Here is a 22369-nt window from a genome sequence, read left to right on the forward strand (position 1 = left end):
TTTCCTATCAAGGCTGAACAGGCCCAGCTCCCTCGGTCTCTCCTCATAAGAGAGATGCTCTTGTGTCCCTGAGTCATCTTTATAGCCTTTTGCTGAACTTGCTCCAGGAACTCCATCTCTCTCTTATGCTGGGGAACCCAAAACTGGACACTGAGGCAGCACTCCAGATGCTGCCTCACTGATGTCCTCAAACTGTTCACTATTCTTTTTATTTTCTGGGGTAGTTCAGTAAGTAATTTTGCTTCCAAAAGGACATTCATACATGTAGTTATTATGCATAACCCAAATAGTAATGTATGGAAAGAGTCTTAAAATACATATCTGTACAGAGCTGAACAGATGCTAACATAATGTTCACAGGATTGGACATACCTCATGTGTTCAGTCTAATTATCTCACCCAGCATGTTTGAGTGCTTTCTCTGTATGCACAGATTAAAGCATGGAAGTAAGACAAGTTCTGGCATCCATAACTATGCCAAGGGCTTTATTCTTAATGCTGCAACTTCGGAAGTGTCTCTTATGCCTGTCCTCACCTTGCTATCAAATAGCATCAAAATGCTGGATGGTCCCATAAATTTTTAATTGAGATACTTTTGGGTGATCTACCAAAATAATTTTGCAAGTATAGCTTAATTTTATATTTATAAGTCCAATGCTGCTGCTATTTAGGGCCAGGGGGCAAGTTTGCCATTGCTTTCAATAAGCTAGGTCAGTGAGCTAAATGCTAACCTCATTTCCATGTGTACTATCACTTAAAAGATGTACAGTCATACACACGCAAATAAAAGTAGAATTTGTTGCTGTAAAATTAATTTTTATCATTTACTTTCCAAAACATCTTATTTAGAAATGAAGGTTTCTGCAAGGATTGAATTGATTCTGTAGGACACATGATTTTGCAGTTGTGTCTCTTCCTTTGTCAAATTTGTGTGGTACAGAACGCAACAAATTCTGTTAGCTACTTCTTAGAACTAGCAGGCCTTCTGAAGTTATTGCATAAAGGTTTTTGTTTTGTTTGTGGATGAATTTGGAAAGTTAAAGCAAGCACTCTAAATCTGTAAGCATTGTTGAAGCCAAAGACAAGGTTACAGAGAAGGGCCTTGTGACTGTCAATTTTGGTTGTTTTGGTTTGATTCCAGCTGTGGCTGAAATTGTTGCAGTGCAAGGTCAACAGAATTTCAACATGGTGGTGCCCTTTCAGGCACACTTTGAACAACCCCTCCACTGTCTTTTTCTCTTAATTTGCTTTTGCATCAGACATAGCATTAGTTTAGACTGAAGAACCGTGTTTCAGTTGTCAGCTTTAAGTTTTGTATATTCTGTACCTTATAGAGAATTTTCTATAGACATTCACAAAGATGGTGTCTACTAATAGTGTTAGATAAAGCAGTTTGAGCTCAGAGCTTTTTCAAGACATGCTGGAAAGAGTAGGTACTCACAGATTATGATTTTTTTTCTCCCTGTAATAATTATATAGTTTGACTACATAAAAGTAGCTAAAATTATAGTTTAACAAGACATTTTACATCTCTCAAATGTAAACACCTTTATAGGATTAATTTTTCATCTTTGAATAGGCATATTAGTTTATATACAGATATATACTATATATCTGCAATGAATTTAGGACCTACACAAGCACAGAATTCTTGCATATCCATAGGAACCTGATCACTAGTGAGAATTTTGGAGTGATCTTCACATTTGGTAAGTCACTTCCAGACCAAAAATTCCTGTAAATTCCTTTGACTTTGGTACAGTGAATAGCCACAATCTCTCTGCTCACAGGTATTTGCTCAGTATATTTTTCCACTTTGCTGAATACACGTTCATGTGCTTTGCTTTGTGTTTACACACTGCTGGCAAGTAAGTGAGTGGTGACTCAGGTGACTACTCTGTGGTTATGATAGATTCATTTTATATGCCCTCACTGCTGAAAATCAGAGTGCTGCAAGAAGGTGCTCAACTATACTTGGAAAAGATTTTGTTTGGGGCTGTGAAAAACATCTTCAATTTGGATATATTTTTAGTAGAAAAATTAATAGATATTTAAAATTTCCTGAGCTGCTTTTCTTCTTTGATCTGTCTGTCAGCTTGACATGAATAGAACTTACACTTTTGTGCTTATGCCTACTATCTTTTTTGCTTCTTTTTTGCAAAGCAGGTTGAGTTAATGCATTAAGAATCACAAAAGCTTTTGGGGGTCCCTTGGCATTTATGTGATTAAAAGAACATTGAGCTTATATGCAGTGTTTCTGTTAGAAACTGTGATGTTTGAAAACAAGTCAGCTATTAAATCAGTTTTCAGTAAATAGATACAATAACTTAATTTTCTTTTTAAAATGTTTAGAAATTAGTGTGGATGGTGGTAATTTTGGAATGAAATCCTAATTCTTTTTTGCTCTTCAGAAATAAATTTGAAATTAATATGGCTGTGAAGAAATAGTGCATTTTTTCCTTGAAATTAGAATTTTAAAACTTCACTGGCCAGTTGTCCCTGTCTCTTCTCTCTATATGTTTTTGCCCCCACAGTGACAGAACTTGAAAAAGGTCTGATATCCTTTTATCCCCAGGAGGCTCCTTTCCTTTCTGAAGATAGAGCCTCCCCTCATTAGCAGATACATTAGGAGTTTTGCAGCTGATCATGTACACAAGAAGCTCATACCCCTCCTTGGCTAAAATGACATGGGCGGCTCAGTGGCTCTCCTGCCTCACTCCCTGCAGTACAACAGTCATAGGCAGTAACTGGCCTGGCAATTAGTGGTGACACAGCCTACTTCAGGGAATGGCATCAGGAGAAGCACCACACCACACCAGGGTGGCCTGGTGCCCTCCCCAGGGGAATGCCTTTTAGGGAGGACACCGGGGGTCTGTCTCTGGGCTGGCCCAGGGTAGTTTCTAAAGTGGCCTCACAGCTCAGAGTAATCAATTCTGACAGTGGACTGGCACAGGGCAGTGGCTCAGTAACTCCCTGCTTACAAAAAAGTGAGGGTAGCCTGTGCTGTGATTAGTTGCTTCACCTTTGTGACTTGATAATCTCTGGATTTACTTAGCCAGTCTGTCGAAAGCTTATCCCAGGATAAGTGGAAGAGAATCCTGTGCCAGTTTTCCCCTGTTGCAGTTTCCTTGGAGCATTGCAGTGTTTTCAAAAGGATGAGCTCTGCCTCCCCATCCTGAAGAGTATTTCACAGAGTGCTGCAAGTTTATGCTTTCTTTTCTGAGTTGCCTGCTTAGCATGCTTGCCGTGGAGTGGAAGAAGGCCTTTTTAGAGAAGGCAAAAAATGTTGGACTGGGGCTGAGGTCTACGGGTAACAGTGGTAAATATGTCCTGAGGACTGACTAGGCTTCTGTAGAGAATCTGGCTTGTATTACTGGGGGAAGAAAAATGTCTGAGGTGGTTCTTGTCTGTTCTCCGAATATTCTAAGCAAGTCAGTTCACAATTTGGGGGTACAGTCCTAGGGTCAATGACCCATAAAAATGGTACGCCATCAGGCAAAGGACAGACAAATAACGTCTTTGTATGTGTATTTGTTTCGATTTTCTCTCACTTTTGTGATGTCTCCTGTCATTGTTCAAGTCCCTGGCTCTTTGCTGGAGGAATCATACTTTCTAAGCTGCAGCATAAGCCACAAGGCTGAGGAGAACACTGTGGAGTGCTAGCCCTGGCCCCTGTAGCCTAGCAAATCAGGACCGTTCTTGCTTTGACAGATTGTGTTAGTGCCAAGTCCTCATCTGTAAGAGTTGCAGGACAGAGGTGTAAAACAGGAATGAAAACCCATAAAGACAGTCCTTGCTTGCATCCTGTGAATTTTGAAGGATCTTAATGAACCAAGTGTGTCATATGAGGCAGCATAGACTGAAGTGTGTGGTTGAACAGAATGATATGCTCAGCTTTTTCTTTTTTTCTTTTTTAATTCACTTTCAGAGGACCCCATCTCGTGTAGTCCCAGCTAACATGTCAAGAAACCTCACTGTCCCTGTTATGTTACCTGTGTGAAATCTCTGGGTAGCTGAAAATTGAACCAACAGCTTGAAAAAGAAATGAGCAAATGCTCTCTTCAGCTAAAATAGGCAGCACTGATGTGAATTCGTGTTATATGTTGTAAAATAAAGTGGGAAGGAAATGGCTCATTATTGCACATAATTTTTTCTTAATAACTCCACATGAAATTAATAAACCTTAAACCCCCAGGTTTTAGACGTTGTTCCAGATAAGAGTCAAATGACAGGGAAGGGGAAATAGGAAGGGCAAAGCATTAGGGCTTCAATGACTTATGTTTAACAATTATCTAAGCAGCAGTTTCTAGTTTCAGCGATCTCATCTTCTTAGCTGCATATTAAGCTTCAGCACTGTTAGTTAATTATGTTGAAAAAACCAGGAGTTCTTTTTCTGGCAGTGTTGAGCAAGTGTGCTTTTGGGAGCATTGATTTTTTGCACCATCTCTGTGACCACTAGCTTTGGTGGAAGGGAATTGCTGCCTTGCCAGGAAACACCAGACTTTCTGTGTAAGTGTTGAGGTTCCTGATTCTTCACCTCCAAAAAACTCCAGAGTTTTTGACTGAGATAAAATGAGTGGGCTGGACAGACATAATCTTTGCACAGAGCAAACCTAAGTTCAGATTATTGTGAAGCAATTCAAACATGGAGTGGGATATTATGTGACTTCAGCTATGTGGGAACTAACTTCTTTTGCAACAGCAGAAAAATCCCAGAAGTGCTTCATCCTCCTCTCTCTCTGCTTGCTCTTTAGAGCAGCAAGAGGGCCTCCTTCATGTGAGAATGAAGAACAGAAATATTCTCTCAGGAGACACAAAATTGTTAGTAGGAGTGTTTTTCAGGTCTTATTCTGGAAGTCATATTGCACCTGCAAGGTTGGCAGCTGCCATACATATTGTCTTGTCTTGGCTGGGCTCCCCAGTGTTGGAGATATAGTGTTACCTCTTTACTTGTGCTGCTTGAGGTACATTTTCTGCTCCCTAACAAATGCATGATGGTAATTTTATTTTGGTTACCATTATGAGTTTTTCTGCAGAAACAAGCATAATTTCAAAATATTCACGAAGGGTTAAGCCTCCCTGAGCTCACTATAGGCCATGCTTTCTGTGAGCATGTCAAGCCTTGCATTAGAGGAATTTGCATGTAGTGGTACTGTGTGTTGTGACTGTCAACAGAAATGCGAAGGCTGGTGTGTGTCTATCCCAGAGTACTCTAATGAGCAGCACGACATCTACTCAAACTATTATTTAGAAAGAGATTGTTCCAAGCATTCACCTTCAGTGAAAGGTCTGAATGCAAAGAAGAGAGATGAGGGGAAAAAGGAGACTACTGTTAAATATATTCACTTTGCAATCCCTGAAGGAAACCTCATTTCACTGAGCCTAAATGCTTTTCAAAGTGGCAGACTAAAATAAATTCTTCAAGAAGGTAAATCTGAAGAATTAAACTTTGGTTTTTTTTATTTAGAAATGCTGTTGGTTGTGAATAAGGTCACTGCTTTTGTTGGAGGTAAGTGAATCACCTATAATGAGACTTGGCTATTGAATTTTACTCCTCTGCTTTTGATCTATTCACAAGCTCATCATGAGATTTATTTGTTGTTCAGATATCTCCCTGCATTTCTGCTCAATAATGTTCCCACATGAATAGCTGTCAGATAGCTGGTATTGCTTGAGGTCTGGGCTCCAACACTGGGCTGTACTGGCTAGTTGCCTGGGTTACCTTTGTTACATCTATCTGTTTCTTGTAGTAGAGCATTCCTGATACTACTCAACACACTGAATTTTGAATAATTCAGTCAAATGTGAAATGCCAGCTGTGGTTTTTTTTTTTTTTTTTTTTTTTGGTGACTGTTGATGTTTTTGAGATTGAAAAATAAGCAACTATTTAAAAATTTATTTGCACCAGCTCTGAATGAAGAAAGAAAGCACAAATGAGAGTCACATATATTTCTGAGTTGAGAGTAGCTTGCTATTTGAGCACCTCTTACAGGGGAAATGAAAACACTTTTATTTCATTAATTCTTAGGATTAATTTCTAACAATGGGATTTTTAAAAGTCTTTCAGTGGTATATAATTATTTATTTATTAGATAATTACAACTCTATGAGAGATTTAATCTCTAGGTGAATATTTTAGAGCAAAATATCAGAGGACTCCTAAAGAAAAAGGAATTAATCTCTGCATATTGTGAACATATCACATGCATTTGAATTGAGTGGTGCATTCAAATATCCTTTGAAATCTGAAATCCTGTAGAAACAAGATAAATATATTTTCTTAAGGATATTTATTTGGCACTGGTCTTTTGAATACTTACATATATTAATAGTTGTATTGTCTTCAGGGCAACTAATTTTATATACATATAGAGTGATTGTGCTATTACACATCAGCATGGGGCTGTAGGCCCATGACATTGGCAGTTCATGTAGTGGTGAGTCTTCTGCCCATGTATCAGATTGCAGTCATGCAATTACACAATCTCTCATCCTTCCCCACTTGTGGCAGGGGGCACAAGTGAATTAGCTCTTGACATGCTTGGTGTTCTCAGGACTCATCCTGACAACATTTTCATAAGGTACTTTCAGAAAACAGATAAAATCTCATGCTATACTTTGTTCTGAAAATTGCCAAGCCATGCAAGTATCAGTCTTCACCTATAACATAAGAAAACTAAGCAAAGTGGAATGGCTTGAAAGGCCTTTTTAAGAACAAGTCAGATTTTCTACTGCTGACTCTGTGACACGAGGACTCAACACTATGCACAAGTTCTTTGCACAGATCCCAGGAGGGAGATTCTCAAATGCAAAATGATGTGGTGTGAGAAGGGATTTTCAAAGGCTTAGAAACCAGACAGGTGAGGAGAATTGAGCCTATCAGACCTTTTTTTCCTGCCTTTGAAAATATCTAAGCACCCTCGAATAACGATTTTTTCTGTTAGCTGTCATAGCTGTCACTGATTTTTTTCTTTTTCTTATGCTAGTCCAGTTTATAATGCAGGGCAGTATCTGAATACAAAGAAGAGACACTATGTTTACCCTGAAGACCAGGTTTGGAGTTTTCCAGGGCTTGATGTTCTCTGTATCTTTCCTGTCAAGAGCAGGACAACTGATCTGACTCCTAAAATCACATATACACTTGGCCGGACGAGCTACCCCAATATCTTGTCTCTGACCCAGGCAATTGCAGACATCTGCAGGACAGCATATGTCGAAAGCCATACGGTGGTATTTTCCTGATGTATTGCTTTACTTGCCAATGACTTTTGATTCAAGGGCTCTGAAGGAAGAAATCTGCTATATTAGTATTTTATAGCCCTTAATTGGATTTTCTTCCATGCATCTGTTGAACAATTTTGAACCCATTAGATAATGTTTCATGAGCATGACTGTAAAATATCTTATATTTTTGAATAAATAAGAGAAATAGAATTAAATGCTACTGAAGACAATCTTGTGCTCCTGGCACAGTCTTGATTGATGTCACTTGGTATAAAAATTATTTCTAATCTCTTATTTGGCATTTTGATTCTTCATCTCATTTTGCTGATTTGACTAACAGAGCAGCGTTTTACTGTAAGGTCTTGTATTTGTGGTGTTCCCAGATGAAGGAAGGAAATGATGAATCTGACTCCATGTTCTTAGAAGGGTAATTTATTATTTTATGATCTATTTTATCTTAAAGAATACTATACTAAACTATACTAAACTATACAGAAAGGATACAGACAGAAGGCTAAAAGGATACTAATGAAAAACTCATGACTCTCTCTCCAGAGTCTGACACAGCTTGGCTGCAATTGGCCAATAAGTCAAAAACAATTCACATGAAGCTAATGAAACAACCGCCTGTTGGTAAACAATGTCTAAACTACATTCCAAAGCAGCAAAACACAGGAGAAGCAAAACAGACAATTATTGTTTTCCTTTTTCTCTGAGGCTTCTCAGCTTCCCAGGAGAGAAATCCGGGCAAAGGGATTATTCCAGAAAATATGATGGTGCCAGTAATGCTCTTTAAGAACTCCAGAATTTATACAACATGGAAAGCCACCTTTCCTACTTCAAGAGCCTATCTATAATTGTAGCAAATACACACTTCACCCCAAAGGTGAGGTGGACCTGAAAGTAAAGTATAGATATTGCTGTAGTTTGTAGAGGAACCAAATATCTGTGGCCACAGTCTAGGGAGTATGCCAGAGACAAGTCCAAGATTTCAAATCAGACCAGGAGAGCCTGGATGACCCTGTTTTGTGCTTGCATTTACCAGCCTACATGTAACAGCAGTGTAATAACCAAATTTGTCTTCAGGTGAGGCTTCAAAAAAAGTATTCATCTTGACAGCCACTGCTTTGTTCAGTCATTCCCACTCCAGTGTGCTTATCCTGTGTGTAATATAGAATATCACAACTGTAGTTTACCATACAAAGAGATGCGTTTACTGGGGTATCTATGTGTCTGGTCTATAAAAAGTGTAACTTTATAGTTAATATTTAAACTCTTTATCAGTATGCCTCGATGTTTGTAGGCTTGAGAACGCAACTTACCAAAGCCTGCAAACTCTAGTGCACTGAGCCACCTTTGCATGTGTGAGTAGACGTGTGGGGGGAGTCGTGTATTGCTGACTACTGATCTGAAGATGGCAGCATTGGGTGAGCTTTGCACTTTCTTGGCTAAGCAGGGCACCCTTAAATCCAAGATTGTAGTTGTTGCATATGGCAAATTTATAAATCAGCTTTTAATTTGAAAGGCTTTTCTTAATGCTGCAGTTTGATATCACAAGTTAGTAGTAGGCAGACGTTTTGCCATTTATGTGTTTTATTTTAGTTAGTTATACTGAGAGTACAAGTCTTATAAATAGTAAAGATTGGCTCTCACCAGCAAGCCTTAGCTCATAAATATGACGCCATTTTATTACAGTAGCAATTATAATAATTTTTGAACCAATGTAAAAGAAGCTCCCTCTTTAAGTACTGTCTATCCATCAAGGAGGAAGTGGAATCAAGTCCCACCTGTCTAGTCCTATCCTGTGGATGGGATACTGCTCACTCTGGACAGCAGGGGTTATTCTCTCTGGTGCCTGGGTTATTTCCTCTGCCTTCTATGCTTTCCAGCCCCTGGAGTGCACATCCTCAGAGGAGTGGAGAACGTTTCTCCTCTTTCCCTCTGCTGGCCCTATAGATTGCTAAGTGGGAATTTGACTTTCTCCTGGATGCAGCATGACATTGGTTTGGTCTTCTCCAGCCTAAGAAAGGTCAACAGTAGAGGTGCCCCACATATGGGGACTAAGTGCTTCTCTTACAGCTCTAAAACTTACAAACACCAGACTCCTTTTTAGCTGCTGCTGGTTTTAAAAATGAAAATGAGCGTGATCACTGTATTTTATCAGGAGTCTAATCTTGTATGTCTGTCAGAATGTTAATGTTAGCAGCATAAGGACTACTACCTGATAGACTCCTGCATGGAACCCTGAGGAAGAGGGGGACAAATTCAAAGATATTAGTAGGACTTAAGAGTAAAGCTGAGCAGTTAGTTTCTAATTGTGTCAGCATGTATGTGAGCAGGACTGTGGCCTACTGATAGCTCTTGTGGCAAAATATTTAGGTAGGGAAGCGAAATTTGTACTCTTTGTGATAGGTCTCTCAGCTTCACTCACTACTTCTGTGATGCCTTTGTAATTTTGTGTTATTGGCTGTTTGTCCCTGAGGCAATATTTTTGGAAACCAGTTGTTTTGGAAACCACCACTCCTAAGTGGTGACATCAGCTCACTGGATGTACTGAAAAATTTTATGCCAGCTTGATTTACCTGAGTCAATAGCAAAGCCAGAGGTGGAAATTTGATATTTTGGGTTTGTTTCTTTGTTTTATTTGATGATGTCATGCTTTCACCTCCCTTTATGGATATCAGTGCATTTGACTACTGTGATGGAATCAGACTTGAGACATTTGAAGTCTCTACCACTGCTCCTTCTTCTGAGCTGACCGAGCAGGTTTGGATCAGATGCGGGGCTCACATTTTTATTCTTTTTTTTTCTTAAACACTTCTGCATAATGCTATGCTGTATGAATCACTAGCTGTACAGAAACTTTTATGAGGCTAAGTAATTAATAATTTCTGAATTTCTAAAGATTGGTTGAACTTAAAAGAACTGTTAATTTCTGGTCTTCTATATTTAATATGATACCCAGTCTGGAAGAGTTGGGAGTTAAGGAGGAAGTGAATGGAAAAAAACCAACATTGTATTAGGATGTATTCTGAAGTTACTTAAAAAAATTAAAATTTAGTACAAAATATTGGGTAATTTCTTATCCTAAATTAATTTCTTCTGGGAAGACATGTAAATCTTCTAGGTTCAGTGGAGTTATGCCCCTTTGCACAAAACCAGAAATTGTCAGATGGTGTAGTAAACACAAACATACATAGGGATATGTGTACATATATGTGCAATATTTTTGTATAACTTAGGACTCAACTTCCTAAAACCTTCTTATGTAGAAATAGTTACTATCTTAACCTCAACTGTTTGATCTAATATCAAAAAGCATGTGATGTGTTGTAAAAAAACCAAAGTAAAATTCAGTATCATCGGAGCAGAAGTGACTGTGACCTTTAGCATTTAGTGGACAGTTGACTGTCAGTGCTTCTTGTGATCTTCCTAACATTTAACTTTGTTAGGTGGGTACAGCAAAGTTAGATACAATACTGTTAGGTTGATTTAACAGATCTCTTTCCTCAGCTTGTCATCAGTTTTACAGGTCTGATACGTTACCTGATAGAATATAGACCTAAAAACCAATTGTTATTGGTCAAGTGAATTCATTGGTCGAGTGAATTCATTTGACTGAATATAATTTTCTTTCTGCAATTTAAGAAGCCAAATGCCATATTCGTTCTTTATTTATGACAGAATAAAATCTAGTGAAGACTAAGGCCTCAACTCAAGAAGGCTCTTAAGCACATACATATAAGTAAATTCATTTTAACTCAAGACAACTCAAGTATGTTTCAGACTTTAAAGTGATATCAGCTTGATCTTAAAACTGAATGCTCTGAACTACATCTTAGAGATCTTCAGATGCTCCTAGACAGTCAGACCAACTACCTTACAGGATTCTGTTTTGAGGCATCTCATTTATTTCTGAAGGTTTTAAAAACCTCTGTAGGTCACTATCAGCATCTTTGATACCTAAAAATGATCTTGCTTGTCTGTTCCTAATTGGACATTCCTGTGAGCTGCTTGTGTACCCAAACAAAGAACAAAATCCCAAATTTTTATGCAGTTTCCTTACTGCTGAGCATGACATTTAAATTACTTAGCAGCAATAATACATATTATCTGAGATTATATTCAAAGTAGATAATTCTAAAGAAGTAGGACAGGCAAGTGAATATGGTACTGATTGTTATTGCTGAAGTGCTCGTTTGCAACTATACTATTTGTACTGAATATCTGTATATTTTACAGTGCTATTTCTTTACGATTGAATTTGGCCTTTGCAAGCAAGAAGGACAACTGCGTGCTTATGGGGCAGGACTTCTGTCTTCTATTGGAGAGTTAAAGGTATGTACCTTAAAGCATAGTGAAATTTTAATCTTTAAAAAAATAGTTGGATGTAAATTTATTGACTTTCAAATAACAGTTAAAATTCTCAAGATAGAAAGCTTGTATTTAAATATGGTATTGACCTAAAAGCTTTGTTTGAAATATCAGCTGGCATTTGAAGCATGAAATGGACTTGTAAGCACCAAAGTACCAAAGCAACTATGAACTAAAAAACTGATTTCTGTTTGAATTTTCATTTCTTGTCAAAGGGGGCTCAAGGGTTCTAACAGGTAAGAGTGCCTTGGGCTCTAAAATCCTTGTTTGGATGAGGAGCACGTATTTTTAATACCCACAACAAAGTGCTAGAAATCAGACATGATTCTGTTCTAGATAATCCAGTGTACTTGAGTGGATTCATTATTGATATGAAAAGAACAGCATTCATTAAGGTCCTGATTCAGTAGATTAATCATATTTAAAATTAAGGAATGTGTATAAACTCACATTGAACTTGCCTATGTTACACTACATAGAGCCCTATTCTTTTAAGGGTGAAAGTGTTTAACCTTGCATGGTGTGAGTAGTTGAAATGGGTAATTTATTCCCTCTTTTGCCTAGAAAACATGTGGTATGGGCAAAAGGTATTTTGTCACAGCTGTAGTATTTTGGGACATAATACATCTCTCAGTTAGCAAGATGGGAGGGAAGGGTAAAGAGAGGGAGGAGTACCATCTTCAGAGACCCAAATGAACTCTTGGTGGCTTTGCAGGTAAACATTTGGACTTAGAAAGCATATATGGAAGAGTATTGAAAACTATTTTGCAGCATATCTGTTATTTATTTGTGTTTACACATCTTCCCACCTTCCAGGGCTGGCTTTTGGTGAGCTACTTGGCAGTTTAATAGAAGTATCTCAGTCTCTTTTTGCTGTTTGTTTTACCTGTAACTGTGACTATTTGTGCTGAAACTCATTAGTAAAACTGCTATACTTCCAGTAGTAAAAAATGTTGAAGAAAATTACCTTCTCTAGTGTTTTTTCTTTGATTGCATTAGAGTTGCTCTCAGTTCTCTGCATACTCCAGCCCCAGAAACATTCTGTATCTGTCTGGCAATATTTTATACTCAGAGTGCAAAGGTGTTTGAATGAAAAGAGATGAAGATGCCCCACTTGTTTTCCTTTGGCTCAGCAACATTCAGTGCTAAGCCTCAAACTCTGCAGAATTCTGTAAAGAATCAGGCCTTCTATTTAAACTAACAGTTAAGGTTGCTAGGTGATGACCCTGAAAATACCTACCATATAATTTACAAAATCTTAGGGCATAAAAAAGAAGAAATGAATAGTCAAGAACATAATAAATCTTCTACCATCAATGTCATAAACAAATGCATTATTCTTGTCAAGTCTGCATATTTGGTACCACACATTTGTGACCCCAGATCTGGGTTCTTTGCTCAGCAGTAAACTCAGAGTATAAACGCAAAAAATAATCCTTTTGAAAAGCAATGCTAAAAGCTAAATAATCTGCACATTAATGGACTATATTGATCTGCTACAGTGTTATGGCCAAATATATACCATAATAATTTTGATCTAAGTCAATAATATTATATACTTTTCTAGTACACTGTATATATTTTTTGTAGCTATGATGCCAGAATGGACTACTACATCATCTGATTTGACCTCCTGTGTATCATAAGATACTAAATCTCACCAGATCTTGCATACACTGATCTTAAGTTAGAAATTTCAGTTACTGATAAACTAAGCACTTGTGTGCTGTGGGAACAGAACAGCACCATACCACAAGACATAGTCTCCATGAAGGGACTGATAAGGTGAAAAATATTCCAAAAGTCTGTGGAAGTGTGCTCCAGGGTAGAAAAGATAAAAGTTAAGGAAAAAAAAATGCAAAAAACTACTAAGTTTTCTGATAAAATGACCATGAGAGAAGCCATTTCTAGACCACAATCCTGGCATGAATGTGCTTCTTGTCAGCAAAATATTATCGGGGAGGTGCTTAGGAAGGAGAATGTCTGGGCACCCATGACTTTGGTGTACAGCCTTGCATCAAGTCATTGTCACTTTCTAGTGTTTCTTGGGAAAGCAATTTCCCTCCTAGCACCTACTAGGAGGACAAATTTCTTCCCTGACCTGAAGGCAGGTCATGCTAATAGACCGATTGTAGCTCAAATCCTTATTGATGGCAGCAATTGCTCTGAAAATGATGAGAACAATGTTGACTATTTCAGTGGTGAGTGGGGATGAAGGGGAGACTCAGATTGCATGGCCATGACATGTCCTCATCATGTGTGCAACACTCGTACTTCTCACAGGTGTCAGAGTGAAGACATCCTTTCAGAAATAACTTCTGCCATGCTTTAGACAGGGATGGCTGTGGCCCATAGAAATTCAAATACTTATGTAACCCTGCACTAGGAAGGCAGATCTTGAAATGTTGAGTTTTGCTACCTTGACTTTAGAGTTATAGAATAGTTTAAGTTGGAAAAGTTCTCTAAGATGACCAAATCCAATTGTTAACCCAGCACTGCCAAATATGCCACTCGGTCATGTCCTCAAGTACCATATCCGCACATCATTTAAATGCCTCCAGGGATGGTAACTCAGCCGCTTTCCTGGGCAGCCTACTCCAATGTTTGGCAACCATTTTGGTGAAGAAATTTTTCCTAATATCCCATTTAAATCTCCCCTGGCACAACTTAAAGACATTTCCACTTCTCCTATCACTTTCACTTGGGTGAAGAGACCAACCCCTCCCTGGCTACAATCTCCTTGTAGGTAACTATAGAGAGTGAAAAGTGTCCCCTGAGTTCCCTTTTCTCCAGGCTAAGCAAACCCAGTTCCCTCAGCTGCTCCTCATCATTGTGCTCCAGACCCTTCCCCAACTCCACTGTCCTTCTCTGGACATCCTGCAGAACCTCAATGTCTTTCTTTGAGTGAGAAGCCCAAAACTGGACAAGGACTTGAGGTATGGCCTCACCGGTGCCGAGGGACAGTCACTGCCCTGGTGCTGCTGGCCACACTATTGCTGATACAGACCAGGATGCCATTGGCCTTCTGGGCCACTTGGGCACACTGCTGGCTCCTGGTCAACTGCTGACCTGCACCCTCACGTGCTTTTCCGATGTGCCGCTTTCAAGCCACTCTTTGCTGCTTGGGGTTGACGGCACCCAAGTACAGAACCTGGCACTTGGCCTTGTTGAACCTCAACAACTGGCCTCAGTCCATTGATCCATCCTGCCCAGATCCCTCTGCAGAGCCTTCCTGTTCTCCATCAGAACAATGCTGCTGCCCAAATTGGTGTTCTCTGCAAATTTACTGAGGGTGCCCTGAGACTGCCCAGGTATTTGTTATTAATATGCTTTTGTGAGCAAGAAGAAAAGCCTTTCTCCAACTTGTGTCCCTACCAGCTCTCTTTTCAATGCAGCGGTATGCACAGGAAGAAAAATGGTGGCCAATTTTATATATAATTTGTATAAATTTTTAGAAGTACATGAGTCTATTTGTAGGGCAGAAATGGCAAGCAGTATTTGGGCTGTTTGGGGGACTGAATGGCTTGTTTCAGTCATCCCTGTTTCTGTATTACACTGCTCCACTTCACAAATCTGGTCAACAGCTCTAGTAACAAATAACTGTAAAAGCTAGAGAAATGTGTGCACCAGCCTATCACTATAGGATTCCCTTGAAATGTTTTTCCCCACTCAGTATTTAGACCTAAAATTTCAGATAATGAAAAATGCATCTCCTTATGTGCATGCTATGAAAGCATCAAGTAAAAAAATTTAAAAGCACAACAAAATAAGGAGAAAGAGAAGATTAAAAATGAAGCCTAGGGGGAATCGAATAATACAGTAAATAATTATAAAATGTTCTGCCTAATATAGTCAGGTAAAATCTAGCTAACACACAGTATGTATTTGGGGCTGAAAGATAAGGTGGAAATAATGTACATTTCAATTATTAAAACTGTCTAAAAAGCAGTTCAAATGTCTTTGGAAACTTTAATCCATTCAATTTGTGTGATGCTCTCTTGAACTGTTTCATTAAAGGAGTCTCCTATCAACTTCAGTTGGCTGTAGATCAAGTCATACATCCCTGTTTTATGCTTCTATACTAAACAGAGATGTAGACTTAAAATCTCTCTATATAAATTTTTAAAGTCAAATAAAGTATCCAATTGTATTATTTTGTTTTAATGCTAATTTAAGAAGTGCCAGCATTAGACTTTATAACCAAAAATATTAAGATGCAAATTTTGGCTTTGTTTTCTGAAGAGGATGAAGAAAACAACTCCTGGATCTGAGATGCTAATTTTAAGAATCTTTAAACAGAGAGATTTTCCATATTTTTCTAGACAATATATAAAATTACACTATTGAACAAAATCTTCTGGTAATATCAGGACACTGTCAGATTCACAACATATTTTGTAGATAAGCAGGAAAACATTTAAGAGCAGGTTTTTCAAGACTCTATGTAGTCCCCCTGGGAAAACAAGGAGATAAAATCAGTACTGGCACATACACAACTTCTCACCTGTGTTCTTATTCTGCCCTCCTGTACTTCTCAGACAGTGCAGTATTTATAACTCATCTCAAGTTTCCCCTTGCTAGCTGAAGATTTTACTTTTTGGGTTTTGTTTCATTTATTTTCTTTCTCAAAGCTGAAAAGCTCTGAGTTGTATCATTGCAATCCATTTTTATACTCAAAGGAGGAATTACAAGACCAAGCTCTTTTTTCATGTGTCAGTGATAGCGGTCACTTAGGAAATGATTCACAGTTGTGCAGTGTAAATGCCTGGTGCCATCTGACATGCCCTAGTATTTCTGACCAGCCGCCACTGCAGAAATGTGTAAAAGGCTTCTTTAGATCGTGTGCTGTATCTTCCATTCTCTGTACAATGCATCAGACAGTCTAGGCCTTAGACACCAGTTGTTAGGTACCTCAATCACTCTTTTAAACTTTCATCTGGCAGGGAGTGGAGGCATTTCTTTATTGTTATGCTTATTTTCAGTACAAATGATTGTCTGCTTCTTAAGCTGTCTGATGCTGCTGCTTTTTCTGAGAATCAGTGATGATTCATTTAGAAGCTTCACTCCAAATTCTTATTTCTTGAACTGAAGAAGACTCACCAATAGTATTACTAGCATTACCAGTACAGTCTGTATGAATGGGCCATTAGAGACCGTTATCACAGATCCACAAGATGGTGAGCTGCCCTATTTTATCAAAAACTTTTTCCATATGAGTGTTAGCCCTAACATCTCATTGGAGGTGGATAACATAGAGGTTACTCATGGAGAAACATGTATTTACTAATTTGAGTTCGCTAAAGCACTGAATGTCCAACCAAACCATTAGTGAATGACATCGATTTAAAAAACAAAGGCCAGAAGCTGAAAGCTTTTGGACTCATCAGACAATTTTTTTTTTGGTTGAGATTCTGGTCAACATACTTCACAATGCTGAGATTGCCAAGGATCAGCATTTTACAGCACTGTAAAGTTTCTGATAAATGCTCTGGCCAGCTTTGAGTCAGTGTCTTGACCATTCTAGTTCATGTTAGATAGTTTGTGGTCTCTCTGAAAGTTTGTCTGCAGGCTCTTTTCAATTGCTGAACTCTGGCATTGCTGGTGTCAGCATATCAACTCAACAGCAGATGTTACAGGTGACAGGCTGTGCAATTTGAAAACACCATCCAGACTTGCAAAGATGGAAACATTGCTTTGGTAGTCATGAAATTCCTACTTGATCTAAGAGCCAGAAGAACTTGGAGGGGAGAGAGGTATCTTGGATGGGAATTCGCCAGAATTTACACCATTTGTTTCCAAACTAGAATCCTAAGAATAACTGATCAGTTGTCACCTAATTTTGAAGACATCTCTGAATACTTTACCCTTGTTTCCAGGGTGCACGTGTGCTGCTGTCCTCATGTTCCACTCTCTGCAGAGTTGCTTTGTGAAACAGCAGCTCTGTTCATGTATAACTAAACTGGGATCCAGAAAGAATCAGTAATTTCATATGGATTATCTGAGGACAGTAACTAGAAAGACTTTCTCAGAGGACATCCCCTGTGATAGCATCAGCCTTTCCTTCTCTTTAAACTTTCTCTTTTTATAAAATTAGGGTTCAGTGACTAGAACAGTTGCTCACAATGCTGGAGCCACAGGCTGGATCCCTTCTTGATGCTGATAACTTCAGTTCCAAGGACTAGGCCTGGCCCATCAGAGGCCTTAGTAAGTAGAGAAGTTAATACCGTCCCCCTTTCTGTTGAACCTTTCACAGTACAGGATAGAATCCATGAGCCAGAAGTAGTCAGCTCCTATGGAATCATGGCATGTATCATCATCTTTATTTTCTGCAAGGAGTCAACCTCACTCAGTCCACTCAGAGTTTTGAAACTTTGTGCTTTAGACATTTGAGCCACCAAGTCTCACCTGGAAGCACAAAGGCACCTTAAGAGGAAATTTTTATCTATAGTTACCCTCCAAGGAATCTATTATAATTCCAAGTGAAAAAAGGCAAATTCTTTTCGATAGAAGGAGGTAAATGCCTTAACATGGTTCTGCAAAGAGAAAGTGACAAGAGGGATATAGGCAGGGGCCTAATAAGGTAACCTGTTCCTGCAGTCCTTTTAGAAAAGGATGATGGTTGAGAGCCCATTTTTTATATCAAACCTGTTTAACTAATGGCTGGCTAGAAACAGCAAACCTTGTGACAAGGAAAAGATACATGTACTAAAGAAAGTTAATTCCCTGACATTTTAAGATTCCATGCATTAATTTTTCATGTATTTATTTTTGGAAAGAGAGGAGGTGGGAGGAAGAGGCTCTTGTTCCAGTTTTCTGTCCTGCTATTTGGAGACTTCAGGTTGAGAGTTAGTATGATATTTTCAGAGCCTTTCACAGGGATTTAGGAATGAACATAAGCAAGAGCAAGGATAAAAGTTGTGGTGAATACCTTAAGGTTAATACTTTACTCCACTATAAAGAATGTCCATGCAGATGGAAAGTAAAGAAATCAGAGGCACCTTTGGACCTCAGGGATCTGCTTCCTCCCTGTCATTTCTTTATGCTTTTCATTCACGTCTTCACTCTATATAGATATCAGGGGACTAAAGAAGGTTGAAAGGTGACCTAAATATGCTCTGCTTTCTTACCTTATACTTCTGTAACAGGGGACTGAGAATGAAAATATGTGTGCTCTAGAAGATAAGGTAGATCCAAAAGCCAACACAAGTATTCAAGTTGAAAGGGGAGCGAGAAAACCTTTTCCAGGAAAATGTCTCAGTATCTGATTTTCAGTTCTGAAACTCTCTTTTCTAGTGACTTGTGCAAGTCATATAAAGAGAAAGGCTGATCAGAAATCTCTGCTCTGCGTAGCATTTGCCTTATCTGCCCAATGTCTCTCCTGTACTTATTTATATCTGTTTACTTATTTCTTGTTTGCAGTACTATGTGAAGCATTATTGCTCAGGTTGTGTGACAGAAGGGTAATGCATTTCATTGTCTTGCAATACGTTGCCATTATTGAATGGGTTTTCAGATATGTAGTTTCACTTTTGATGTCAGGAAAATACCATGTGATTTTAGCTTGAAAATGTAAAGTACAGATTACATGAATGGTTTAGTCAGACCTAATTTACCCACCAAGACGAAGATGAATTCTGCTAGTTAAATGAGATTTTGGGGACATATGTATTTATAATTGTATAGATAATTTTTCAAGAATGATTATTTGATGATTTTCCTTTTTCCATCTGAACATTTACATCTGTATATGTTCATGAAAGGTGCATTTTGAACATCCTCTTTATTATTTTATTATTGTGAGGAAAAACCATTTCCCATAGTAAGAGCTTTTTAAATAACAAATTCTGTTGACTGTTCAAACTGAAAAAACACTGTATGTAAAACAAGACGAGCTACCAATTAGTGGGAAACATACAAGACAGTGATATAAAAGCTGTATATATGAGCAGATGATATAGATACACAGCATTATCAAAATCCAGTTTAACAGATCCTGTGGTGTATTTTGCAGCATGCTCTCTCTGACAAGGCCAATGTGAAAACATTCGATCCAAAGACAACCTGTTTGCAAGAATGCCTTATCACTACTTTCCAGGAAGTTTACTTTGTTTCAGAGAGTTTTGAAGAGGCCAAAGAAAAGATGAGGTAAATTATTTTCCTTGACTCAAAAATCTAATTTTCTCTTCTTTAGTGGCTGGGGAAAAAAAAAAAAAAGGAAGTTAATTTTCTTTTTTTCCTTTCAGGGACTTCGCCAAATCAATCAATCGTCCCTTCTCTGTGTATTTCAATCCATATACGCAAAGCATTGAGATTCTGAAGGATACCAGGAGTATAGAAAATGTTGTCCAGGACCTCCGCAGTGATCTAAACACTGTATGTGATGCTTTAAGCAAAATGAACAGATATTTAGGGATTTGATATGTTTGGCACCGTGATTTGCTGTCAGTTGCTCTTTCTGTAGCCAGTTACATGAGATGGCTAATTTATCAGAGCCATCAGTTTTCCCTTTACAGCTTGGCCTGTGGCTTGCATTATTGTGTAGCTCTGTCTAACTGTAATGTGCAGACAAACCAAGGCAATGCTAATTTGTAAATGAAACATGGAATGTGGCAGAATATAATCATCAGTTCTTCAGCACAATGTCATGTACAAGTATACCATTAAAAACTTTCCTGGCAACAGTTTGGTTTCCATAAAGTGATTCACTTCAATGTTTAAGAAATGGTGTTGCTGATTTCATTAGGTCTGAGTTTATTTCTTTGCTATCCCTTCCCTTCCATAAGAATCCAGAAAAAAAAGTTTGCAACATTTTAAATATTCTTTGTAAGAAAACATAATTTCTTTCTCTCTTGGTAAAGGCACAGTTTTGTCTATATATCTGTAACAGAACTTAGTGTCTCTTGTGACTGAAGAATACAATTTATGTATCAGTAGCTATCAGAGATCAGGAAGGATACGTATTGGTACTAAAAGGTCTGTGAAGATTATGCATAATGAGAGCCCACAACTGACAAATGTTCAATGTGGCTGAGCAATTGCAACACACTAAAAAACCAGAAACCTCTGACAGTTCATGTAGAAAGGTAGTTGTAGTTCACATGTGTTACCTGTGACAGTCCTGAGAGTGCTTCTTCTGAGATTGCAATCTGGAAATAAGAGATGAAGCACTTGTTTTAATTTCACTGTTACATGCAAATCCAAAGTCCTTCTACATCCTTGTATGTCTTCTGCATTCCCTTGTGTCTTGAACTTAACTATTGTGTTTCAGGCACAATTTGCCTTTCCTCATTATTCTACATTCAGCCTTGACTTGGCCATACTTGACTGAGTGTAGACACTGTGCCAGTATCAGAACATATAAAAGGGTGAATATGGAAGTTGTTATTTAATTATGGCTGAGATGATTTTCAGTTACTAGAATATTTGTGGAGTGATTAAATCATAGGAAATCCCAAGCTTCCTTGCTTGTATCAGATGCAGGTAATGCCTGACTTAATAAACTCCGAGTTGGCAAGCTCTGACAGAAGTACAAGCTCTGTCTGGGGAGCACAGTGCAGAAATATTTGAGCTGGCTCTTATCTGGAAGTAATAATTATGCATGTCTTTCCTTTATCTGGGTTATTCTATTCTCCTATTAGCCAAGATAATGGTGAGTTGACTGTATTGTGTGGACCCTTCTTAATGGAAATCACATGGCTTATGCAGATCATGTCAATAAGGGTGAAAGTGTCACAGCTTGTCTACATATATGGAAAATAGGTAACTATTGGAGCTGCTCTCCCAGCCGAAAGGCTCGTGCAGAGACTCTTAAATATTGCTAGTAATTTCAGCATTAAAAAGGCACCACTTGATAGTACCAGCATATCCTTAAATAAGAGGCAATCTATAAGGATAATTTTCACAGGGATGTCTGCCACCTCCTCAAAGATAACTGTGAGATAACAGAAAAGGCTTTTTTTGGATAGTCCCTGCTGCATTCTAATGCTGCTGTTAATAGGGTGTGGAAAAATCTACTTTTAGATTCAACTGGTACTGCTGTTGGTACAAATGAAGAGCTGTTGAGTTATCCCATGGGGATCAGCATGCTGGAGGAGTTTTTAACCTCCCAACATTAGTGCTGACTGTTAGCTAGCACTTACCACAGAGGAATTGCTGGCAACCTTAGCAGGAAAGTTTCTCTCTTTTTTTTTCCATGGAATCAGATGAACCCCTTGTAGCCCTTTCTGGAGAAAATGGGCTGTACTGAGATTTGCTTTAACCAGTCTGAAAAAATCATTGTACAAGAAAGAGTAGCTCTTACTTTGTTCAAGAACAGGCAAGGTATTGTTGCTTGCTTAAGTAAAATAAAGCCACAATAAGCAACAAAGATTCAAAGCTTGCAAAGTTACCAAGGCTTTCCCTTGAATCAGAATTATGCAGGAAAATTTTAAATACTTATAATATCTGGATTTATACTTGACTTTTCTGAATAGCTTAAAATAAGTATTCCATAGCAGTAAAACAATAGAAGCATGTCTTTGTTTTGTTTTGTGCTGTTAGCAAGTAAATCTCATTATGGATTAAGGAGAAACCCTTGAAATCCAATAGTCATTCTAGGACTAATGATGGCAAGGAAACTGTCTGCAGTGAAGATATAATGTCAGTGACACAGAACATTGTCAAAGGATAATGGGCTCCCATTGCTAGATATAGGCTTAATCCAATGATTTTATTTCTATTATACAACATGATTAAAAATAAATTAACTATAATAGGCTAAGGAATAATAGTG

At 38.3% G+C, this 22369-nt stretch overlaps 1 protein-coding gene across 1 annotated transcript in view; it reads left to right on the plus strand.

Moving 5' to 3' along the window:
- TPH2 (tryptophan hydroxylase 2) overlaps positions 1–20263 on the plus strand; it is a 50632-nt gene extending 30369 nt beyond the window's left edge. Inside the window, exons 9-11 of the mRNA XM_041465622.1 lie at positions 11467–11562; positions 19610–19743; positions 19842–20263. Of these exons, the coding sequence (XP_041321556.1) occupies positions 11467–11562; positions 19610–19743; positions 19842–20016 (405 nt within the window). The 3' untranslated portion in view covers positions 20017–20263. The remainder of the gene's footprint in view (positions 1–11466; positions 11563–19609; positions 19744–19841) is intronic.
- The last annotated feature ends 2106 nt before the right edge of the window (positions 20264–22369 follow it).

This window comes from Pyrgilauda ruficollis, unplaced genomic scaffold (genome assembly GCF_017590135.1).
Source record: "Pyrgilauda ruficollis isolate IOZ18807 unplaced genomic scaffold, ASM1759013v1 scaffold19, whole genome shotgun sequence".
Lineage (NCBI taxonomy): Eukaryota > Metazoa > Chordata > Aves > Passeriformes > Passeridae > Pyrgilauda > Pyrgilauda ruficollis.